We start from the raw sequence: 21,260 nt of genomic DNA, 5'->3' as shown, positions 1-21,260 counted from the left end.
ACACATGGTGTATGTTAACCCCTTTTGTGCCGGAAGGTATTCCTTTTACATTGGTGGCTCCAGGCATCAAAAAGGTTAAATTATTTTGCTCCATGGGGTTTTATAAGAATTGCAATTACATACCACACAGGCGAGATTTTAGCTCCAAATATTAACTCCAGCTTAAATGTGCATATTTTTTTTTGCGATGTGTAATTTATATGTTAATTGTTTCCATGATCGCACAGATTTGACGGCGATAGAAATCTTAATGAATAAAGCAATATTTGTGCGTACGTTTTACATTTTTTTTTCTTCTTTACAGCTGTATGAAACTTGCAAGAATTGCACAAGATTTATGGATAATTGATCTTGCCTAAAGATGAAGTTTTGAAACACCTTGACTAACTCCAAGTCTTCTAACAAAGGAGCAAGACCATCCAGCCCCCTACACTAAGCCACAGAAAGAAAGTAGCAGAAATGTTCTGATGGAAGATAAAAGCTAGGGTTTGGGAAAAGTAAATATGCATGAGTAAGAATAACGTGAGAATGAAGTAGGGATGCTGTTTTTCTTCAAGTATATATACTTGTGCTTTAGGAGAAATTATTTGTCTAGACCAGGTTCTTCTCCGTCACACAAGGGCAGCACTGTACTATTAATCTTTATTGCTTGCTATTAAACAAAATCTACATAAAGAAATGTCTTCGTGTCAGATTCACCTTACTTCAAGGACTCATGGTGTTCCTTCTAAATTGATACAGTTGGAGGGTATGTATGAGTCAAAGCAGTTATAGTTTCATGCAGATAGTCAAACTGTGGCTTTATGTACTTCATAGCTCGACAAATCAGAGGATTCGTGTCATGATAATATCATGAGATATTATGTATTTTAATCAATCTGGTGTTTCAGGGGTTAATAGTGCAACAATTTGGGTTCAAAAATACAATGCATTGGATTTATGACAGGTCAAGACTTTAATCTGGGTCTGTGCTGGTCTTCAAAGAGGACTTCATTGGTGGGGGCATATCATGGATAGCCCACTAAAAGTGACACATGTGGGGTTTAGAAAGTCATAAACGCTAACCAGATACTATTCTGCAAGCCTCAAAGAAGCCTCAACGTTCGTGAATAATTACTGGTGCATTCCAGAGAGGTGACATACAGGTTATGCTTTCATTGAAGGACCTTATTAAAAATGTGAATGTCGTGTGACATCATTTACTGTACATACTAAGACTTACAGAGCTGTAATCGTATCAGAGTGGCATGTAACGAGAACAGCAGCCAGCTACACAGTTGTGTTTGCTGAAATGTCGGAACATTGGCTAAAGAAATCGTTTTGTGTTTGCAAAAATCTGTAGTGCCCCGCTTCTAATTTGGCTTGCTGACTTTCGAATACAGACAGGGATTCCTTGAACCAGGAGCAATGGTGATTATATCGTTATATACAGTTGTGTGAAAAAGAAAGTACACCCTCATTGAATTCTATGGTTTTACATATCAGGACATAATAACATGTTCCTTAGCAGGTCTTAAAATTAGGTAAATACAACCTCAGATGAACAACAACACATGACATATTACACCGTGTCATGATTTATTTAGCACAAATAAAGCCAAAATGGAGAAGCCATGAGCGAAAAACTGAGTATACCTTATGATTCAATAGCTTGTAGAACCACAATTAGCAGCAATAACTTGAAGTAATCATTTTCTGTATGACTTTATCAGTCTCTCACATCGTTGTGGAGATATTTTGCCCCACTCTTCTTTACAACGTTGCTTCAGTTCATTGAGGTTTGTTTTGTTTATGAACAGCTCTCTTAAGGTCCAGCCACAGCATTTCAATCAGGTTGAGGTCTGGACTTTGACTGGGCCATTGCAACACCTTGATTCTTTTCTTTTTCAGCCATTCTGTTGTAGATTTGCTGGTGTGCTTGGGATCATTGTCCTTTTGCATGACCCAATTTTGGCCAAGCTTTAGCTGCCGGACAGATGGCCTCACATTTGACTCTAGAATACTTTGGTATACAGAGGAGTTCACGGTCGACTCAATGACTGCAAGGTTACCAGGTCCTGTGGCTGCAAAACAAGCCTAAATTATCACCCCTCCACCACCATGCTTGACAGATGGTATGAGGTGTTTGTGCTGATATGCTGTGTTTGGTTTTCGCCAAACATGGCGCTGTGCATTATGGCCAAACATCTCCACTTTGGTCTCGTCTGTCCAAAGGACATTGTTCCAGAAGTCTTGTGGTTTGTTCAAATGCAACTTTGCAAACCTAAGCCGTGCTGCCATGTTCTTCTTAGACAGAAGAGGCTTCTCCTGGCGACCCTTCCAGACAAACCATACTTGTTCAGTCTTTTTCTAATTGTACTGTCATGAACTTTAAAATTTAACATGCTAATTGAGGCCTGTAGAGTCTGAAATGTGACTCGTGGGTATTTTGCAATTTCTCTGAGCATTGCACAGTCTGACCTTGGGGAGAATTTGCTGGGACGTCCACTCCTGGAAAGATTGGCAACTGTCTTGAATGTTTTCCACTTTTGAATAATCTTTCTCACTGTAGAATGATGGACTTTAAATTGTTTGGAAATGACCATATAACCCTTCCCAGATTGATGGGCAGCAACAATTGCTTCTCTAAGATCATTGCTGATGTCTTTCCTCCTTGTCATTGTGTTAACACACACCTGAATGCTCCAGACCAGCAAACTGCTAAAACGTCGGGTTTAATGGAGGTGGTTACACTTGCTGATGATCAATTAATGAAGGGCATTTGATTAGCAGCACCTGTCTGCTACTTAGCATCTTAATTCCTATGGAAGCAGTAAGGGTGTACTTAGTTTTTCACACATGGCTTCTCCATTTTGGCTTTATTTTTGTTAAATAGATCATTGCACGGTGTAATATGTCATGTGTACTTTCTTTTTCACACAACTGTATATTATTTATGGTGTGCAGCAGATAATGTAATGTAACGAGACCACACACTGCATGGGTAAGAGGTGCCAAGGACAGCTACCCATTTGTCCCTCAAGTTTAGGATTAAGACGGTCATACTGAGTCTCAGTGCATCTGTCATCACCGCCTGAAACTATTGATGTAGCTCACTTGTGTGTAAGTATTAGAGACGGGAAGTTATGAGTGCGTTTACGTACGGAGGCAACATTTTGTAAACGCTCTTTTTTTTTTTTTACTGTTATAAAACTGTCAATCTAACAGCTGATTTATGATAGGGGAGGTCTTATGTTGTTTCAATGGGAAAAAAATAGTACATAAGACAGCAAGGTTTTATGAAAATCAGATTTCAACAGAGGTGTGTTTGGACACGTGAAGTCTCTTTTCTGGGAAAGTGGCCTCTCTGGGAGAAAATCCTGACATACTGCAACGTAGCGGTAACATTGTGTATAGGGATTTCTGTTTTATTCTTTTATTTTAAGAAACTGTTCTGCATTTACTGTATTTATATGTTCTTGTAATCCTTTTTCTGACATCTAAGCACTGTATTTTTTATATATACTAAAACATTTAATAAGTGATGCTTTGGGCTCTGAATGAACTGTTGCATGCTTTGGAGTGAGTATTTACATTTTCGGACACATTTTGCTAAAATCCAAAATATGGGGTCAAATTAGTCTGAAAGATTATTTAAGATAGTTTGGACATGTCAACCTGACCTCTATTTACAGATCTGTTCATCTTTCTATATTTTGGCAAGATCATCTCTGTATAGTTGTGACGTTTAATTGTATCTGCATTTACATTAAGCCAAATGACAATAAGAGAATCCCTAGTACTTACTCCTTGCCTTTAACACCGGCGGTAAAGTCGTTGGATTGAGACAAACCTTTCTTCTCTTCCTCTTGGTATTCACCCTCTGTTTTGGGAAACTCTGGAGGGGACTTTATTTCTCTCTACAGTATACACAAATAATGCCACAAAAAAATAAAAGCTCTCATAGATGCAGAAAAGAAGTAGTTAAATTAATATTAGTTAATTAATGGCCTTAATTAGAAAGCCAAACTTCATAATATTTATTAAAGCAGCAGACCTGCTTGAATTTTAATTTTTTAACTTACCTGAAGCATCGGGTTACCCGGTACTCAGTGTACCTTGATACTACACCGGCGGTTACCAAGATGTTTGTTGTTTTTTACCAGTTACAACACTACAAATAAGGTCGCCAGGACTACAAAAAATGCCATTTTGTGTCTGGCAGGAAGATATTGAGCCCATTGCCAGAAACAAGGGAACAAATGTGGCGTTCACCGCAAATTGGGGACCCTGCCCCCCCCCCCCCCCCCCCCGGTTCAGGCAATGAAAAAGAAAAAAATAAGAAAAATGTTGAGCAGCATGGATAACTGCATTAAAAACATAAGCAGCCATGTACAATATGTGTGTGCCACCAAAACGTCTCTTGAGGCCTAGATACTGGTAGATCATCTACTGTATGATTTTCTGTACATTATTGCTTATATCCACTCACAAGACAAAAATATTCCCCCACAGACAGGAATATTTCCCACTATCCCAAAATATAGTTCATTCCTGGATTATTTGGTATTTTCATTGTGTTTGTGTGTATAACACATTTACAACAATTGTTACTGAAAAGGCAAGAGATTTGTGTGGTCATTGCAAAAGATCACACTTCATTCCTTACCTGAAATTCCAAAGATTCGTGTTTTTCTATTTGCTTTTCTATTTGTAAGAAAACCCTTATATCGCTCTTGTTTAGCCTGAAATATAAAACGGAAAAACAAATGTGCAGCTGAAAAGTATATTCATTAAAACAATTTTATAATACAGACAGACCTAAGACCGTATTTCCTTTGATTTCATATAGCACTTTTCTTACCCATCCGCCTCTCCTGGCAGGTGCGCTCCACGTCGACACAGGCATTCGTGGATTCCGGGACGGCAGGCTCCTTCCTGGTCCTGGCCTTTGCTCATCGTGTCGGCATTCTTCTCAAAAAAGAAGTCTTCTCCTATGACTATCGTGACTATGGACGGCAGACGGCTGGGGCCCGGGATTACCCTTCAAGACTATTCACCCCACAGCTACCGTCGGAGTACTTCATCAAGAGTCCATATAGCTGGACATGATTCATACCCCAGGCACGGACCGTATTCTGCAACTCCAATAGCTGTGAGTCCATAACCCACGGATCGTCCGGTCATAGGGGCAGGTGACAGCATGTGCCTCCTGTAGGTCGAAGTGTCTGGTTATCCCACACTCCTTGGGGAACTTTCATTGCTCTGAACCAGAGGCAGTGACAAATCTTCCTCCTGCCTACCAGGCTTTTCAGGACGTCTTCAGCAAAAAGGAGGTGGAGGAGCTACCCCCTTATCGTCTTTTTGACTGTCCCATCAATCTGCTCCCTGGTACAGTTCCTCCCTGGGGTGGACTTAACCTTTGTCGGAACCAGAGACTGTAGCCATGAAGGCCTATACTGAAGAGAATCTGGCCCGCGGATTTATTAAAAAGTCTAGTTCCCACACAGGTGCAGGCTTCATTTTCGTTCAGAAAAAGATGGATCCCTAAGACCCTGTATAGACTACACAGGGTCTTAACAACATTACAAGAAAAAATCGTTACCCACTCCCTCTGATTCCGGAACTCCTCGATCGCCTTTGTGGCACAACCAACTTCCCCAAACTCGATCTAAGAGGAGCCTACAACTTGGTACGAATCAGGCAGGGGGGTGAGTGGAAGACTGCGTTTCACAACACTTTTCCAATTTTTGGCAACTGGATCTTTAGAGACTTGCTGGGTTCTTGTATTGTCGTCTATCTCAACGACATCCTTCTTCTATAACCTTTTGCAATATCGTGAGCAGGTAAAGATGGTACTTCAACGCCTTCATGAGAATCAACTGTTCGCAAGCTTGAAAAAGGTGAATTCGAGAAATCTAGTCTTGCTTTCCTTGGATACATCATATTTGCTCAAGGCTTACAGGTGGATCATGCTAAGGTCTCTGCTATCATAGATTGGCCACTGCCCAAGGGACTTAAATCCATTCAAAGCTTCCTCGGATTCGCAAACTATTACTGTCGTATCATTTGGGATTTCTCAAAAATAGTCGCACCTATAACGGCCATGACCAAAAAGGGGGCAGAACATGTTTCTTGGTCTCCGGAGGCACAAGCTGCCTTTCTGAAATGGAAGAGACTTTTTTCCACGGCTCCTATTCTTGTTCATCCAGGCCCTTTCCGTTCGTTCATCCTTGAGGTCGATGGTTCTTATATTGGTGCCGGTGCAGTACTTTCAAAGAGAACTGATTTCCAGTCACGTCTGCATCCTTGTTGCTTCTTCTCTAAGCAATTCTGTGAAGCTGAGTGTAATTACGATTTCGGGAATCGGGAGAACTGCAGTAAAGATGGCGTTTGAGGAATGGAGACATCTTCTCAAGGGAACTTCAGTGCCCGTGACCATACTAACAGATCCCCATAACCTGGAGTACCTAGGGGCGGCCTGTAGGCTGAACACCCGCCAAGCAAGATGGGCTCTCTTTTTTCACCTGCTTCAACTACATTCTTTCGTTCAGACCGGGATCCAAGAATGTAAAAGCCGATGCCTTTTCCCGCCAGTTTGCTGCTGAGGAGTCGCTGGAGACTGACGAAGTTCCCATTATTCTCCCTTGTATGATTGTCGCTGCAATCACTCCCACGGTCATGGGCTACATTTGTAAAGTCCAGTCTGAGCTCTCTACTGATCTCTCTGTTCCTCCTCGTCGGCTCATCATTCCCTCTCCTCTTCGTCTTCAAATCTTCCAATGGGGTTATCAATCCAGATTTGTGGGTCACCCAGGTATTAGGAAAACTGCAGAGATTCCCGAGCAGACCTTTTGGTTGGCGGAGATCAGGAACAACGTCAAGGACTTTGTCTAGGCCTGCATGGTATGCGCACACGTACCATCCCCTTCCCGTCCCATCCCATCTATGGTCACACTTATCCATGGATTTCATTGTGGAGCTTTCCCCCTCCTGGGGTATTATGGTAATCCTGATTGTGGTTGACCACTTCGCCAAACAGGCACATTACGTCACTCTGAGGAAACTTCCTTCTGCTCCTGAGTTGGCAGGCATTTGCATCAGAGAGGTATTCCGCCTTCGTCGCTTACCTACCAAGATTGTGTCCGACAGGGGCTCCCAATTCATTGCAAGAATTTGGAAGGCCTTCTGTCGCCGTTTGGACATTGACCTTCATTTTTCATCTGCCTACCACCCACAGTCCAATAGTCAGACAGAGAGGACCAATCAAACGTTGGAACAGTTCCTCCGGTGCTATGTCTCCGAGCAGCAAGACAATTGGGTGGATCTGCTGCCTCTGGCAGAAATCTCCATGAACTCTCTGTCCCAAGAGACCTTGAAGTGCTCTCCATTCTTTGTGGCTCTATGGTATAACCTGACTACCTTTCCCAGCGACTCCCCCACTGTAGGGATTCCTGCAGCGGATACCAGGGCCGATGACCTACTGGATCTTTGGAAAGGCATTCAGGCGACTCTTCCCAATGCACCAGAGAGACAGAGGAGAAACGCGGACAAACATAGGAGGCTGTCACCCAAATACCAAGATTGTGACGAGGTCTGGATCTCAACGTGGAATATTCACTTCAGCCCTGCGCAAAATTAGGACCGAGTTTTATTGGCCCTTGCAGAATTTCCCGGAGAGTGAATCAGGTGGCCTTCCAGCTGGAGCTCCCAGCATCACTCAAGATCCCCTCTACATTTCACGTATCCCTGCCATCAAGGAACCGGTTTACCAGGACTCACGTTTTTCCCGCTCCTGTATCCATGGATGGTCAGCCCGAATATGTTGTCCAGAAGATTTTGGACTCCCATGTCGAGAGGGTCTTTTCAGTACCTGATGGACTGGATGAAGTTGGGTCAGGGCGTCCGATGTCCACTCCCCGGCCTTGGTCAAGAGATTCCACAGGTGTTTTCCTGCCAAACCCACTCCATTCAGAGCCTGCCCCTAAAAGGGGGGATTCTATAAGGATCTCCCTATATGGTCGCCAAGGCAGGACATCTGCCTCTACCAAAATGGTCACTGTGGCAGGAAGTCAGCCTCCTTCTGAAGCAATTGCCTGCACCTGGCTGCTCCCTTTATAAGGATTCATTCCCCTCTCCTCCTTGCCTAAGCAAGGTTCTGTTTCCCTGAACTTCTGCTGTAACCCTATCTTCCCTGCTTTGTTCCTCCCTGTTGCTGATCCCAGCCTGTGAACATGACCAACCTGCTGTCTCCAGCCCTGACCTCAGAACTGTCACCTCGATTATCCTACCTTCTCCTGCCCTGACCTCGGACCTCACGATTCTATTTTTCAGGATTTGTTTCCCAGGTCAGTCTTTACTCTCCAATTCTGCCTAGTGTGTCTGTCTCCTGGACAGTACACAGCGACGTACGCGATCGTAACAATCATTAATGGAGATTATGACCCCTAAGGTACTTCTATATTCCCAGTCCATCTGGGTTTCTCTCAAAGAAGGAATCAATTGTTATGAAGCTACTTATATTCATGTCCTTATATTTTTCAGCAATATTGGGAGCTGTTCTGCTTGTCACTTCCCCAAGCTCACACATTCTGTACTGTGGCTCACTTGCTTTGTATATATGACTAGGGTGACCAGATGTCCCGGTTTTTAAGTTACTGTCCCGGCGGTTTTGAGTAGAGGAGAGCAGCTGCAGCTCAATGTCTCATCTAGCCATTAGGTGGCACTGCACTCCTCACATAGCTTCTCCTCTTCCTGGCTGCAGTAATCTGTGTTAATAATGAGGTAAGGGAGTGTGTGGGGGGGAGAGTGTGTGTGTAGGTAAGTAACTTTGTGTGTGGATAAGTGTGAGTGTAGGTGTGTGTGTGGGGGGGGGGGGGGGTAAGTATAAGTGTTTGTGTAAGTAGTGTGGGTGGCTGGGTAAGTGTGTGTTTGGGTAGGTACCTGCATGACTGTGTGTGTGTGTGTGTGTGTGTGTGTGTGTGTGTGTGTGTGTGTGTGTGTGTGTGTGTGTGTGTGTACGCATGTGTGGGGGGCTAAGTAAGTGTGTGCACGAAGGTGCAGAGGGAAGTGGAGAGGGAGAGATATATAAATCAATAATACAGCATAATTGGAGACGCTATTAGACAAATACCATTATAATATTTATTTTTAAGTGATGTCCTTTATTTTATAAATAATATTTTACGGTGTCCTAGTTTTTACTTTTCAAAATCTGGTCACACAATACTGTATATGACTATCTGACAAACATGACCACTGAATAGACATAAGGAAGAGTACACAGTGGTTCATCTTGCAGCCAAATTTCCATGGATTATATTTTTGTATGGATATCTCTTGCTCATCTTAACCAAGTGAATTGTTGTATACAATTCAAATCACAACAGGATCCAAGTCACCCAACAGAATTTTCATAAGTGAATCAAACGCCTATTCCATGTAATAGCAATGGTATTGTTCATGCTCGAAAAAAACATTTTCTAGCAATAAATATTGTGTAAATGTAATTTTGTACCTTTTCTCAACAATTATGTTATTGCTATTTTAATGAGAACAGTTTGGAACTATTGTTACTTTATCTATGAAACTAACACAGCTGTGAATGTATTTATACGCCCTCCACAGATTTCCCAAGCTTATTCAAGTCTCTAAAACATTTCACAATAGAAACTGAGAATCTGGGCACGGACATAAATTGAAGCACTTTTAGGCTGCGGTCCCACTAACTACTACAGCGCACGCTGCGATCAAGCCCGCCCCCCCCCCCCCCCCCCCAGTACCTCTGGTCCCAGTTCCTACCTTGTCGCGCACCTTTCCCCAGCGGTGCGCGACATGTTTTCAGGCAGGCAGGGGAATTTGAGTTTAGTGTTTGCGACGGAGGCGTGGCCCCGCCCCCGCCGGCGGTTCAGCCAATGAGAGCGAACCAGCCGTGGGACGTCATGGCCTCCCCTCAGACCGCAGATCGCGGTGCAGCGCTGTGCACGCGCCCCGCCCCCTCCCGCCGGCGCACGTGCCACAGTGGACTGGGGACTCACCTTCCGGCTGCGTCCAGGGTTGCAGCAGCCTTATGGAGGCGCGCTGAGGCTGAGGGAAAGCGGGTGCTTTCCCTGGCCTTGGTTAGGGGGCGTGTCGGGGGGCGGGCCAGTGACGTCACGGAGCTGGTTCGCCCTCATTGGGCGAACGGCTCACATGACCGGCCCTGCGCTCCCATGAGCGCGAAATCTAAAATTTGGATAAGACCTACGCTTCCACATGCTTGCGGAAGCGTAGGCGAGCCCCTACTAAAGCCGCTCTCATTGCGGCTGCAGGGGCTCACTGGTAAGCACCAGCGCGCCTCAGCACGGGTCAGCGCCTAAGCGCTGACCATGCCCGAGGCCTTAGGCTGCTGCCAGGGTGGTGCTGAGCGTGCAGGTGCTCATGCGCGGCGGCGCAAAAAAGCGGTAAATTCAAATTTGCTTGCTTGGCAAGCAGCTAAGCTCCACACATGCTCAGACGTTTGCTCACGCTTGCCACACACATTGCTGCAATGTGTTTCAGCGTGGCCAGTGTGAGCGCGCCCGCTCAGCACCACCCTGGAAGAGGCCTAAGGGTCTTATAAGCGGCGGATTTCCAATTAGGCCTGGGCCTAGGGCAGCAAAATGTCCCCCCCCTTTTTTTTTAACCTGTATACAGAGGCCCTGTTCTCTTCCCCACTGATTGCCAGGGGAGAGCGTGAGGTCTCTGTAAAGTTCCTACCTCCTCCTTCGTGCCATACTCCCCCTTCTTCCGCGGCACAGCGTCAAATGACGCTATGGCGTCACATGAAGTCACGTTGTCTTGACTTGATGTTAAATAACGTTGCGAAACCATGTCAATGTGTCGCCGTGTGAAGTCATTTGATGCCGCGACGCTGAAGGATAAGGTGGCACCAAAATAAGTGCCTATGGGCAGCGAATTTGTAAATCCGCCACGGGGCCCGATTTAAATACGGTGAGAAGCGGATAAGTGTGTCAAATGTAATCTCCCACAATTGCGATTAATTAACATTTACACTATGCTGCTTTCACACTGTGCACAACCGAGCCAGGGTTAAAAAGCAAATAACCAGACAAGCTACGTCAAGACTGCTTTTCCTCCTTTGGTTCCCATCAGTATGAGCTTGGCCCCTGGATCTGCAATGTGATACTAGTAGTAGGTTACAAACTAGACAAAGAATACAATTGTAATGTGTAAACAAAACTTTATATCGGAATAGAATAATAGCTCTTACTTACTCTGCACCTTGAGGGCTGGTGAGTAAGGCCTCAGCTTTAGACACATCTTTCTTATCATCACCAGACTTTTCTGCCGTTTTTGGTTCCGATTTTTTCTAAATGGTAATAAAGGCATGTCAAAATGCAAAATATCCTAAACTAAATGGTAAAAACAAACAAAGTGCACTAATGATTAATTTATCAGGTTAGTTACATAAGTTTACATTCTTTTTTTCCTATGTCTCTTACAGATTTTACAGGCATACCCCGCTTTAAGGACACTCACTTTAAGTACACTCGCGAGTAAGTACACATCGCCCAATAGGCAAACGGCAGCTCACGCATGCGCCTGTCAGCATGTCCTGAACAGCAATACCGGCTCCCTACCTGTACCGAAGCTGTGCGCAAGCGGGGAGACTATAGAGCCTGTTACACATGTGTTATTTACATCAGTTATGCACATATATGACAATTGCAGTACAGTACATGCATCAATAAGTGGAAGAAGGTAGTGCTTCACTTTAAGCACATTTTCGCTTTACATACATGCTCCGGTCCCATTGCGTACGTTAATGCGGGGTATGCCTGTATATGTTTATATGTATGTCATACAGTATGCAAAGCGGACAAATGCAAGCATTTATGTTATGTAAATAAGGAAAGATTAAAACCTAGGTGGCTAACAGAAAGCTCCTGACTATATCAATATACTGTACAACAAAACCAGTAGAGCTTAACATATAGCACTAAATATTAGTATAAAACATAAAACCTTTAACAAATAATACAATTAGTTATTGGCAAACAGCACAATCCCTGTGATACCTACCTCTACTGGGTTTTGGGGGCTTTTACCCCCTTTCTCAGAATAAACCCACTAAGAGCAGATAGCAGTGAGATGGTGCTGTCTGGCAACAGCTAGTTTCATTATATGATACATTTTAAGTTTTATAACAATATTTAGTGCTATATAATGAACACTGTTCTAGTAGTTTTGTTGTACAGTACAGTATAAACAGGATTTATGTATTTATTTTGTCCACAATTTTTAACACGTTGGTTTGCTATACCCTACAAAAGAAGTGCCGTTTTATATACAGTACATTATAGGCTAAAGCTGTAAAATTCCGGGCATTACTGAAATCCCTGCTCTCTGATTGGTTACAATTCCGGGCATTATTCATTCAGTAATGGACGCAATTTTTGCAGCTTGCAATGTGTTTATTTCCAGCCAATCGCATTTCAGAACAGCTCTGAGACAGGGCAGGGGATTGGCTGGGAAGTAGCAGCAGGCTGTGTTTGCAGTGTGTGTGTGTGTGTAGCTGCAGTTTCTGTCGGTCTTGTGTTTGTTTGTCAGTGTGACAAAACACAGAACCCCAGCAAGCTCTTTTTGGGAACCCCTCAGCCCCCACAATATATATATATATATATATATATATATATATATATATATATATATATATATATATATATATATATATATGTATATAAGTGTCAAAATGGAGTGCTATTGAGCGTGACATATGTATACAACAGACGACAGAGAAGCCCAATGCTACATCCAACATGACAGAAATACACAGTAAAATACTTATATATTCTCTTGAAATAGGGTCATTTAGTTTAACCCTTTGGCCAAAGCGGTCTAACCTTGCGAGCCACGACAAGGCAGACACCTGTTCGCAAGGCCTAACACTACCAGATAAAATACTAATATACCTCTATTAGGATTAAAATTCTCATTTACCTCTATTAGGAGGGAGAAAGACCACAGTGGGTCTATATCCAGCAGAATGAAAGGACCTGCAAACTAGGGAACTGTTTCAGCTGTTGGAGGTTAGTGGCGCCTCCTTCCCAAGTTTTAAGCCCGCCCCTCCCCACTTCCCTAGTTTGCAGGTCCTTTCATTCTGCTGGATATAGACCCACTGTGGTCTTTCTCCCTCCTAATAGAGGTAAATGAGAATTTTAATCTTAATAGAGGTATATTAGTATTTTATCTGGTAGTGTTAGGCCTTGCGAACAGGTGTCTGCCTTGACGTGGCTCGCAAGCTTACAACGCTTTGGCCAAAGGGTTAAACTAAATGACCCTATTTTAAGAGAATATATAAGTATTTTACTGTGTATTTCTGTCATGTTGGATGTAGCATTGGGCTTCTCTGTCATCTGTTGAATATATATGCCACGCTCAATAGCACTCCATTTTGACACTTATATACATATATATATATATATATATATATATATATATATATTGTGGGGGCTCAGGGGTTCCCAAAAAAGAACTTGGTGGGGTTCTGTGTTTTGTTTACCTATTCTCAGCTGTCTCAACTGTTGGAGGTAAATGGCTCCTCAATCCCAGATTTTAAGCCCGCCCCTCCCCACTTCCCTAGTTTGCAGGTCCTTTCATTCTGCTGGATATAGACCCACTGTGGTCTTTCTCCCTCCTAATAGAGGTAAATGAGAATTTTAATCCTAATAGAGGTATATTGTTATTGTATCTGGTAGTGTTAGGCCTTGCGAACAGGTGTCCGCCTTGTTGTTGCTCGCAAGCTTGTTCCAGAGAAAGGATTGCCTGTTATAAGTTAACCTCTTCGGTGCAATGAGTCACAGTCTCCTGTGGCACTGAAGAAGATATGTATTTTGCCCAAAGCCTGACAACTTTCTGGTTGATTTTGTGTACAAACAGCTGAAAGTCCGGATTTCCCTTTTCCTGTAGCTACAGATGTGCAGCTTATGGTGATCAAACATATTTTTAATAAGTGGGTCACTGAAACCTGAAAAGCAAATTTCCTAACAAAAACAATGGTGCTACAGAAAATGGAGTATGACATCAACATGCTATAAAACTTAATAACCATGTGATAATTTGAGAAATTTGCAGATTTCCAGAAATTAAAAAAGTTATGGTGGGTAAAAAAAAAAGGGGGGATTAAAATCCTCCACCATGCAGTGCACAGTAAATAAAAATACCACTTGTGGTGCATTTGCATGTCTCAGACAGGTCCGCGTCCCTGTCTTTCTCCATTATCGCTTAGAAAACAGTGCTTCCCCTGCAGCCAGGAATTCTGGGTAATGACAAGCAAATGAGCGCAGTACATTGCAATAAACTCTGATATTCTTATGATTCCTCTTTTTCTGTCATTGTGCAGTTACAGTAAATATTCTTCATTAATAAGCCACATTTGCATGTCCCTCATAACACTTTTATTTAGATGACCTGAATATCTTTGAGACGGTTTCTACTTAAATAATTTCTTGTTAAATAGTATTTCTATATTTCTAGCAAAATAGTTCCATGGGAAGCATTGAAAAGTCAATTGGTTCTTCTATTTAAAACAGGGGAAAAAATATGCTGCTGTGGCAAAAGTGACAATGTGACAGTGCCATTGTGTACTTATGGGTCGATTTCAAAGGCCAGAGCTGTTAACCGCTGTAAAATTATTTTGATTGAATTTAAAACGCTCAAGTATATTACTAACCTTAAATGAAATGACTTTCCTTAGTTCGTTTTCCAACACAAATTTTTCTGCCGAGAGCAGCTGGAAATCAGCTTTTACCTTGATATATTTCTAAAGAGAGATTTTATACAAGTATGCAATCAAATATTTTGAGATATTGAAACTTATACTACTCGGGCGTATGATGTTACAGTCAGCAAACAAAATCATGTAATTAACATTACTTATTGGTTGAGTAGCTGATATAAAGTACTTCTCAGTACGCTTTGTTCTTTTATTTATAATTCTAATCATGTACGGCGTAAATAGTTGGCAAATATCGTAGGAAAAGATAAAGAACAGTAGTAAACAAAATCGGAACAAGCCCTGCACACGAAAATAACTATATTTACAGTACATAGAGCTGCTTACAAAGGCTTAATAATAAAACAGGACGTCCTCTGGAGTGCAATTGCCTGTATTAATCGGTTTAAAATGTCACTTAATAGCAATCGGGATCACTTTATACAGATACAGATCTATATTCGCCTTTTGTAATATTAAATATAAAATGTAATAAATACTGCCTTTGATCTCTAACTGAATCTATTACCCTTTGAAAAGATTGCGCTCTTTTTCAGACATGTTTTGCTCAATTTAGTTTGGTTACATTTGCAAATGTTCCCTATTAAACAGTGGTAAGGGGACCCTTGGGTTAAGTCATTAAATTAATCCTGGTGGTGTCTGCATAATGGGTAAGGTCACTCTGTTGTTAACCCCTTACACGCACACGCACACGCACACACACAAGCACACGGGTAAGTCTGTCTATGACATTAAGTTCCCGCGTGAACCTTAACCGACTTTAGTGGATATACAGTGTTTGCATAATGCATAATCTGAATATTATTTGCCTGTTATTATCACTAACTGCAATTATAGTTAACTGTATGCTTTACGAGAGAAAACAAGACTTAACGTTATGTTATTGTCCTTTGAAAATACATTGTTAGTCTTAACGTAGCATTATGTTAGGTTAACGTAGCGTTAAGGGATTTCACGAACCTTAGCAAATCTGAGCCATACCGTTGCTCTACGACTCTCAAGTCACCATCCAAACACATTCAAGTGAGCAACAATAAATGCATTTTTAGAAACATTTTGTTGTTTAAATTATTGTTGAGTCATACAGATATTTTGCAATATGTGATACCTTTAATTGTACTAACATACTATGTAGTTGTGGATTTTGCAGAATTTTGGGGTTTTCTTGATAGGCTCAATTAGAAGTTTTAGGATGCTCCATTAGTGCCTCCTTATCAGTAGCCCAAATTAACTCCTTTTGTAGAATGCCGATGCTTATTGGAATGTTCTAATAAAAATTCTACTAATGTGATGTATTTTATATCTTTGTGTACGACCTCACACTGCGTCAACAACTCTACAACATAAAGTTACACCTCACTTGTACAACGATACATTAACGATTGACATCAGACTTACGCTCTCTGTTTCTTCCTGTTCTTTTTCAAGTCTAGCAAAACAGAAATATGTTTATATTTTATATATAAATAGTTACATAGTTACATAGTAGATAAGGTTGAAAAAAGACGTAGGTCCATCAAGTTCAACCTATGCTAAATTTAGGCAACAGATACTTTATCCTATATCTATACTTACTTATTGATCCAGAGGAAGGCAAACAAAAAACCCCATTAAGGGGAAAAATTAATTCCTTCCTGACTCCAAGAATTGGCAATCGGGTTAATCCCTGGATCAACATCCTTCCCATGTATACTTATTTGGTATATCCCTGTATACCTTTCCCATCTAAAAAGATGTCCAACCTTTTTTTGAACAAATCTATTGTATTGTATTGTATTGTGTGTATATATATATATATATATATATATATATATATATATATATATATATATATATATATATATATATATATATATATATATATATATATATATATATATATAAACACAAGAGAACACAAGAGAAAGGCAGAAAATCCCAAAACAAGCACTCTGATCAAATGAAAAAAAATATAACAAAGATTTTATTGATCATGGAATGATAGCAAAGAGAAAACATAAATAACAAATACATTAAAAACAAATGGGGATCAAACAGTCTAAAAAACTAATATCCCTGTCATGTGAGTAGAAAAGTATACAAAGTCTGGCTAACACAGCTAATTATAATTGATGCGCGCACGCGCGCACTACATTACACTCCTAAGACCCAAACACAATTGACATAGCAACGCAAGTGAGGAATTTGCCAGGCCTGTACAAAGAATGTATTGTAGCTGGACACCTGGGCATAAAATGTGTCATTTGTCAGGAAAACAACTAAGCACCTACTGTACTATATGATTTGTGCTTGAGGGGAAAAAGCATGTCTTGCTCTGCACATATATAGAAACTATAGGTTTTATTGTACACATAAAAGTAAAAGAAACCAAAAGAAAAGCTAGATAGAGGATTTGGGTTGTGTCTGGAGTGTGGTGTGTGTAGAATGTAGTTGTACAGGGCACTAGTATAAATGTAGAGCCCTGTTAAACTCAATCTGCCTCCTACTCGCACTTGTTGCCACTCGGCCTTGTGGAAACTCCTCATGGCTTTCTTTAGAAGCTGACCACTTCCACTTCCTGGTTGCCAGATCAATGTGGGTTTGCCCTTTGCATCAAGCCTTGCTTTCTGAGCATACCCAAAATCCATATCCTGCTTATCTGCCTGCCCGATTACCTCTGCCTGCCCTGCCCCCGGCCTGCCTGATTACGCTGCTGCTTTCTGCCTGCCTTAATCCAAGCCTGCATCCAAACCTTTATTCTGAGAACAACAAAAACCGTGTAAAAGCTCCAGGTGGTTTAGCAGAAAATGCTAATAAAGCATGATGATTGATAATAATAAAAGGAGCTAACACCGGACATTGGGGAATAAAGGGTTATGCAGTAACAGTATAAATAAGGATGACTGAGGGTAGCAAGAGGGGAACATAACAGGGACAGAATATTGTGATATGTAATCACTGAGTCCCCATAGCCCCGGCTATGCCCAGTGTGGAGTAGCTTCTACTCACGATAAGACACCGTCTTGATCCCCCTCCTTCCAGCTGCTTCCCTGACGCTGCCAGAAGCGTCTACCGTTTGGCCTCCGGTGGTGTAGCAGATCCTCTCAGACAGCAGCAAAACAAGGTAAGGATCACATGAACATCCGCTCCAAGAAAAAAGGTAAGGCGCTCACCAGCAAAAGGGGGTAAAAATCAACTTTATTAAACTACATAAAAAACAAAGAAACAAATAGTGTTAGCTACTCTCCCACGCGTTTCACGCCCACTGTGGCGCTTTCTCAAGGCGTATCGAGATGGGGGAGGTCCAAGATATTTAAACCTCTCCCCGTCATGCAAGACAGCTGATATTAATGACTAATTAAGCCTTGCAGAAAGGAAAGATGAGAAAACGAAAGAAGAAAAGAAAACCGAGGATAAGAAAAGAAAAGAAATACCAACATAACATAACATAAATTACTTTGATAAGCCTCTTGGAGAATAATAGGATCATATCCTCTGGCCTCGAATCTCTTGAACAGTTCCATTGATCTAATTTCAAAATCCTCAATGCTCGAGCAATTTCTACGAATTCGTCAAAAATTATCAAAGTGCCAAACAAGAACCTAGGGACAATCTAGTTCAACCCTGTGGTGTTATTTCTAAAAACAAACGTAATAAAATTTTGCATGGGAGTAATGATAATAATCAGCTGCCACCTCTTTTCATCACAAGATATAAAGTAGCAACCAGGCTAATGATATTAAAAGAATTATTAAGAAAAACTGGTATATTTTGGCCACTGACCCTTTTCTTAAAGACATGGCATCTTATGATCCTAGAATTGTCTTTCAAAGATCTGAAACAATGGGCAACTTAGTATCACCTAGTGTGCCCAAATCGACTCTGAAACAAAATAAGGGATTTTTTCCAAATGTCACTGGTTGCTATCCTTGTCATCATTGCAAAATGTGTAAATATCTCTTAAAAACAAAGACTTTCTCAAATTTTGATGGTTCTAGGGTTTTTAACATTTTGTCATGTATAACATGCAACACTGACCATGTCATATATATGCTCATATGCGGCTGTAACAGGCGTTATGTTGGCTTGACCACAAGACCTTTGAAGCAGCGCATACTTGAGCATGAGATTAATTATCAAAAAAGATCAACTACACCCAGTATCAAAACACTTTGATATCTGTCAGAATTGAAGTTTGACTAACTTCAAATGTGTAGCACTGGAATCTATTAGCCACATTTTAGGGGGGGAGATAGAAGCATTCTGCTTCACAAATGTGAGGCCTTTTGGATTTTCACACTTAATACTTTAGTACCCAATGGGTTAAACATTGACTGGGACCTTGAATGTTTTCTATAGACTTTTGTGGTTTTGATTCAGTCTTTATTTCATTTTTTTCTTTTTTCATCTTATTACAAATATTATTCATATTTATTTTTATTTATTATTAAGATAATATATTTTTGTTTTTGTTTGTTCCAAGAGGAACTCTTATCTTATTATATATGGCCCTCGCTTATTAATTCTATAGATACATTAATACTTATTACAATTTATGTTTTTTCAATTTGTCACTATTTTACAACTAGATTCTCTGCACTATCTCCCTCTGTAATGGTCTTTATGGATTCCAGTTACAGCCATTTCATTTTACTTTAGATACTTATTTATTATCTGTCAGTTCTGATGATTCTTTTTCTTTCTTTTTCTCCGTTTTTCCTATTCATAGGTTATTTATGCAACATTTTTGCTTTATTTATGCGTTATATAGGTTAAATCTGTTATTGCTTGTTTTAATATTTATGGTTGTTTACCTTAATATATTCATTTACTTATTAATTTTTTTGTAAGATTTATTCTGCCTTTGATATTTATCATATATCATTGGCAGAGTATTATGTTATGGATCTATTATGTTATAATCGCTATGTCTTGCTTTTGATTGTTATTATATATCATTGGCACTAACCAGGAGGGTTCATTCACTCACCTGGTTGGATATTTTGTATATATTTAGGACGCCATTATTATTATGCAATTCATTTTATTCCATCTGGTTTTTCTTGCTTTTTATTTATTTACATACTGTTTTTTGCTTCATTCCTTAAAAGTAAATTATTTTATGTTATGTTTTGGTATTTCTTTTCTTTTCTTATCCTCGGTTTTCTTTTCTTCTTTCGTTTTCTCATCTTTCCTTTCTGCAAGGCTTAGTCATTAATATCAGCTGTCTTGCACGACGGGGAGAGGTTTAAATATCTTGGACCTCCCCCATCTTGATACCCCTTGAGAAATTGCCACAGTGGGCGTGAAACGCGTGGGAGAGTAGCTAGCACTGTTTGTTTCTTTGTTTTTTATGTAGTTTAATAAAGTTGATTTTTACCCCCTTTTGCTGGTGAGCGCCTTACCTTTTTTCTTGGAGCGAATGTTCATGTGATCCTTGCCTTGTTAAACCTTTATTCTGCCTGCAGCCTGCCTGACTTCAGTCTGCCTGACCTATGCTTCCTCCTCGTCTATTGTACTGCGTTTGCCTGTCGATCCTGCACAGCCTGTCTCTGCGGCCACTCTCCAGGCTCTGTCCAGTGATGCATGTTCTAGGCATCGGAATCTGCTCCCTATAGTTGAGCTCACCATCATGGGTGCCAAACACATGGTCTACATCATAAAACCTATCAGAGAAAAACTAAAGGACCTCAATATTAACAGCTTGGTGGAGAGAATTAAGACGGGGGATATGATTGAAGCATATCAAGGATTTCAACAAAGTACAGGAGGAAAACATAATTCACAATAATAGAAGTGATGAGAGGTCATGTACTGAACCTGGAAGTTGGGGGCTCAGTGGAAAGGTGAAGAAGTACAGTACTTCTTCATAGAATGAATGGTAGATTCATTGAATAGTCTCCTAGCAGAAGTGGTGGAGGTAATAAGGGAATCAAGAAAAATCCTTGGTATAGACGTAAGGTTATCCTAAATATAAAAGTAAGCCAATGATGAATTAGGGTCAAAGGTTTTGCAACAGATATGAAAATGGGCACAGGGCAGCTATGGGGTTCTTATCTGTCATCAAATTCCATATATATATATATATATATATATATATATATATATATATATATATATATATATATATATATATATATATATATATATATTGTCTATAATGCTATCTTGAAAACCTGGGTCTAAAAACAGGACTTGAAAATGATGGTAGATTTCAAAGAGCAAGACTATACAGAAAAAAAGCTACCCATGAACAGAGATGTGAACGGGCAATAGACAGAGACAGGCCCTAACATGTTTAAATTATTCTAAGCAATTCTGAAGCTTCTCCTGTTTTATTCTTTTGTCCAAGATTGGCAGCTACACAGAAGTCAACATATTTGTATCATTGGTATTGTAACTGCTTTGCTCCTATTTTCATTCTAATATAACGTAAGTAGTAAAATGATCATCGTAATCACATTCAAGATTTACAATGACAACGCAAGATCACTATTCACCTGAATAATTAACAGATTCATCAGCT

The 21,260-nt window shown here is 40.7% G+C and overlaps 1 protein-coding gene across 1 annotated transcript in view; it reads right to left on the bottom strand.

Annotated features, from left to right (window-relative positions):
• The window catches only part of CCDC7 (coiled-coil domain containing 7), a 173,357-nt gene that overhangs the window by 53,699 nt on the left and 98,398 nt on the right, over positions 1-21,260 (bottom strand). Inside the window, exons 11-15 of the mRNA XM_075588647.1 lie at positions 16,154-16,184; positions 14,693-14,782; positions 11,235-11,329; positions 4,649-4,724; positions 3,787-3,899 (exon numbers count right to left, since the gene is read on the bottom strand). Of these exons, the coding sequence (XP_075444762.1) occupies positions 3,787-3,899; positions 4,649-4,724; positions 11,235-11,329; positions 14,693-14,782; positions 16,154-16,184 (405 nt within the window). The remainder of the gene's footprint in view (positions 1-3,786; positions 3,900-4,648; positions 4,725-11,234; positions 11,330-14,692; positions 14,783-16,153; positions 16,185-21,260) is intronic.

Source organism: Ascaphus truei, chromosome 2 (genome assembly GCF_040206685.1).
Source record: "Ascaphus truei isolate aAscTru1 chromosome 2, aAscTru1.hap1, whole genome shotgun sequence".
Lineage (NCBI taxonomy): Eukaryota > Metazoa > Chordata > Amphibia > Anura > Ascaphidae > Ascaphus > Ascaphus truei.
This window is presented reverse-complemented; position numbering and strand designations above follow the sequence as displayed.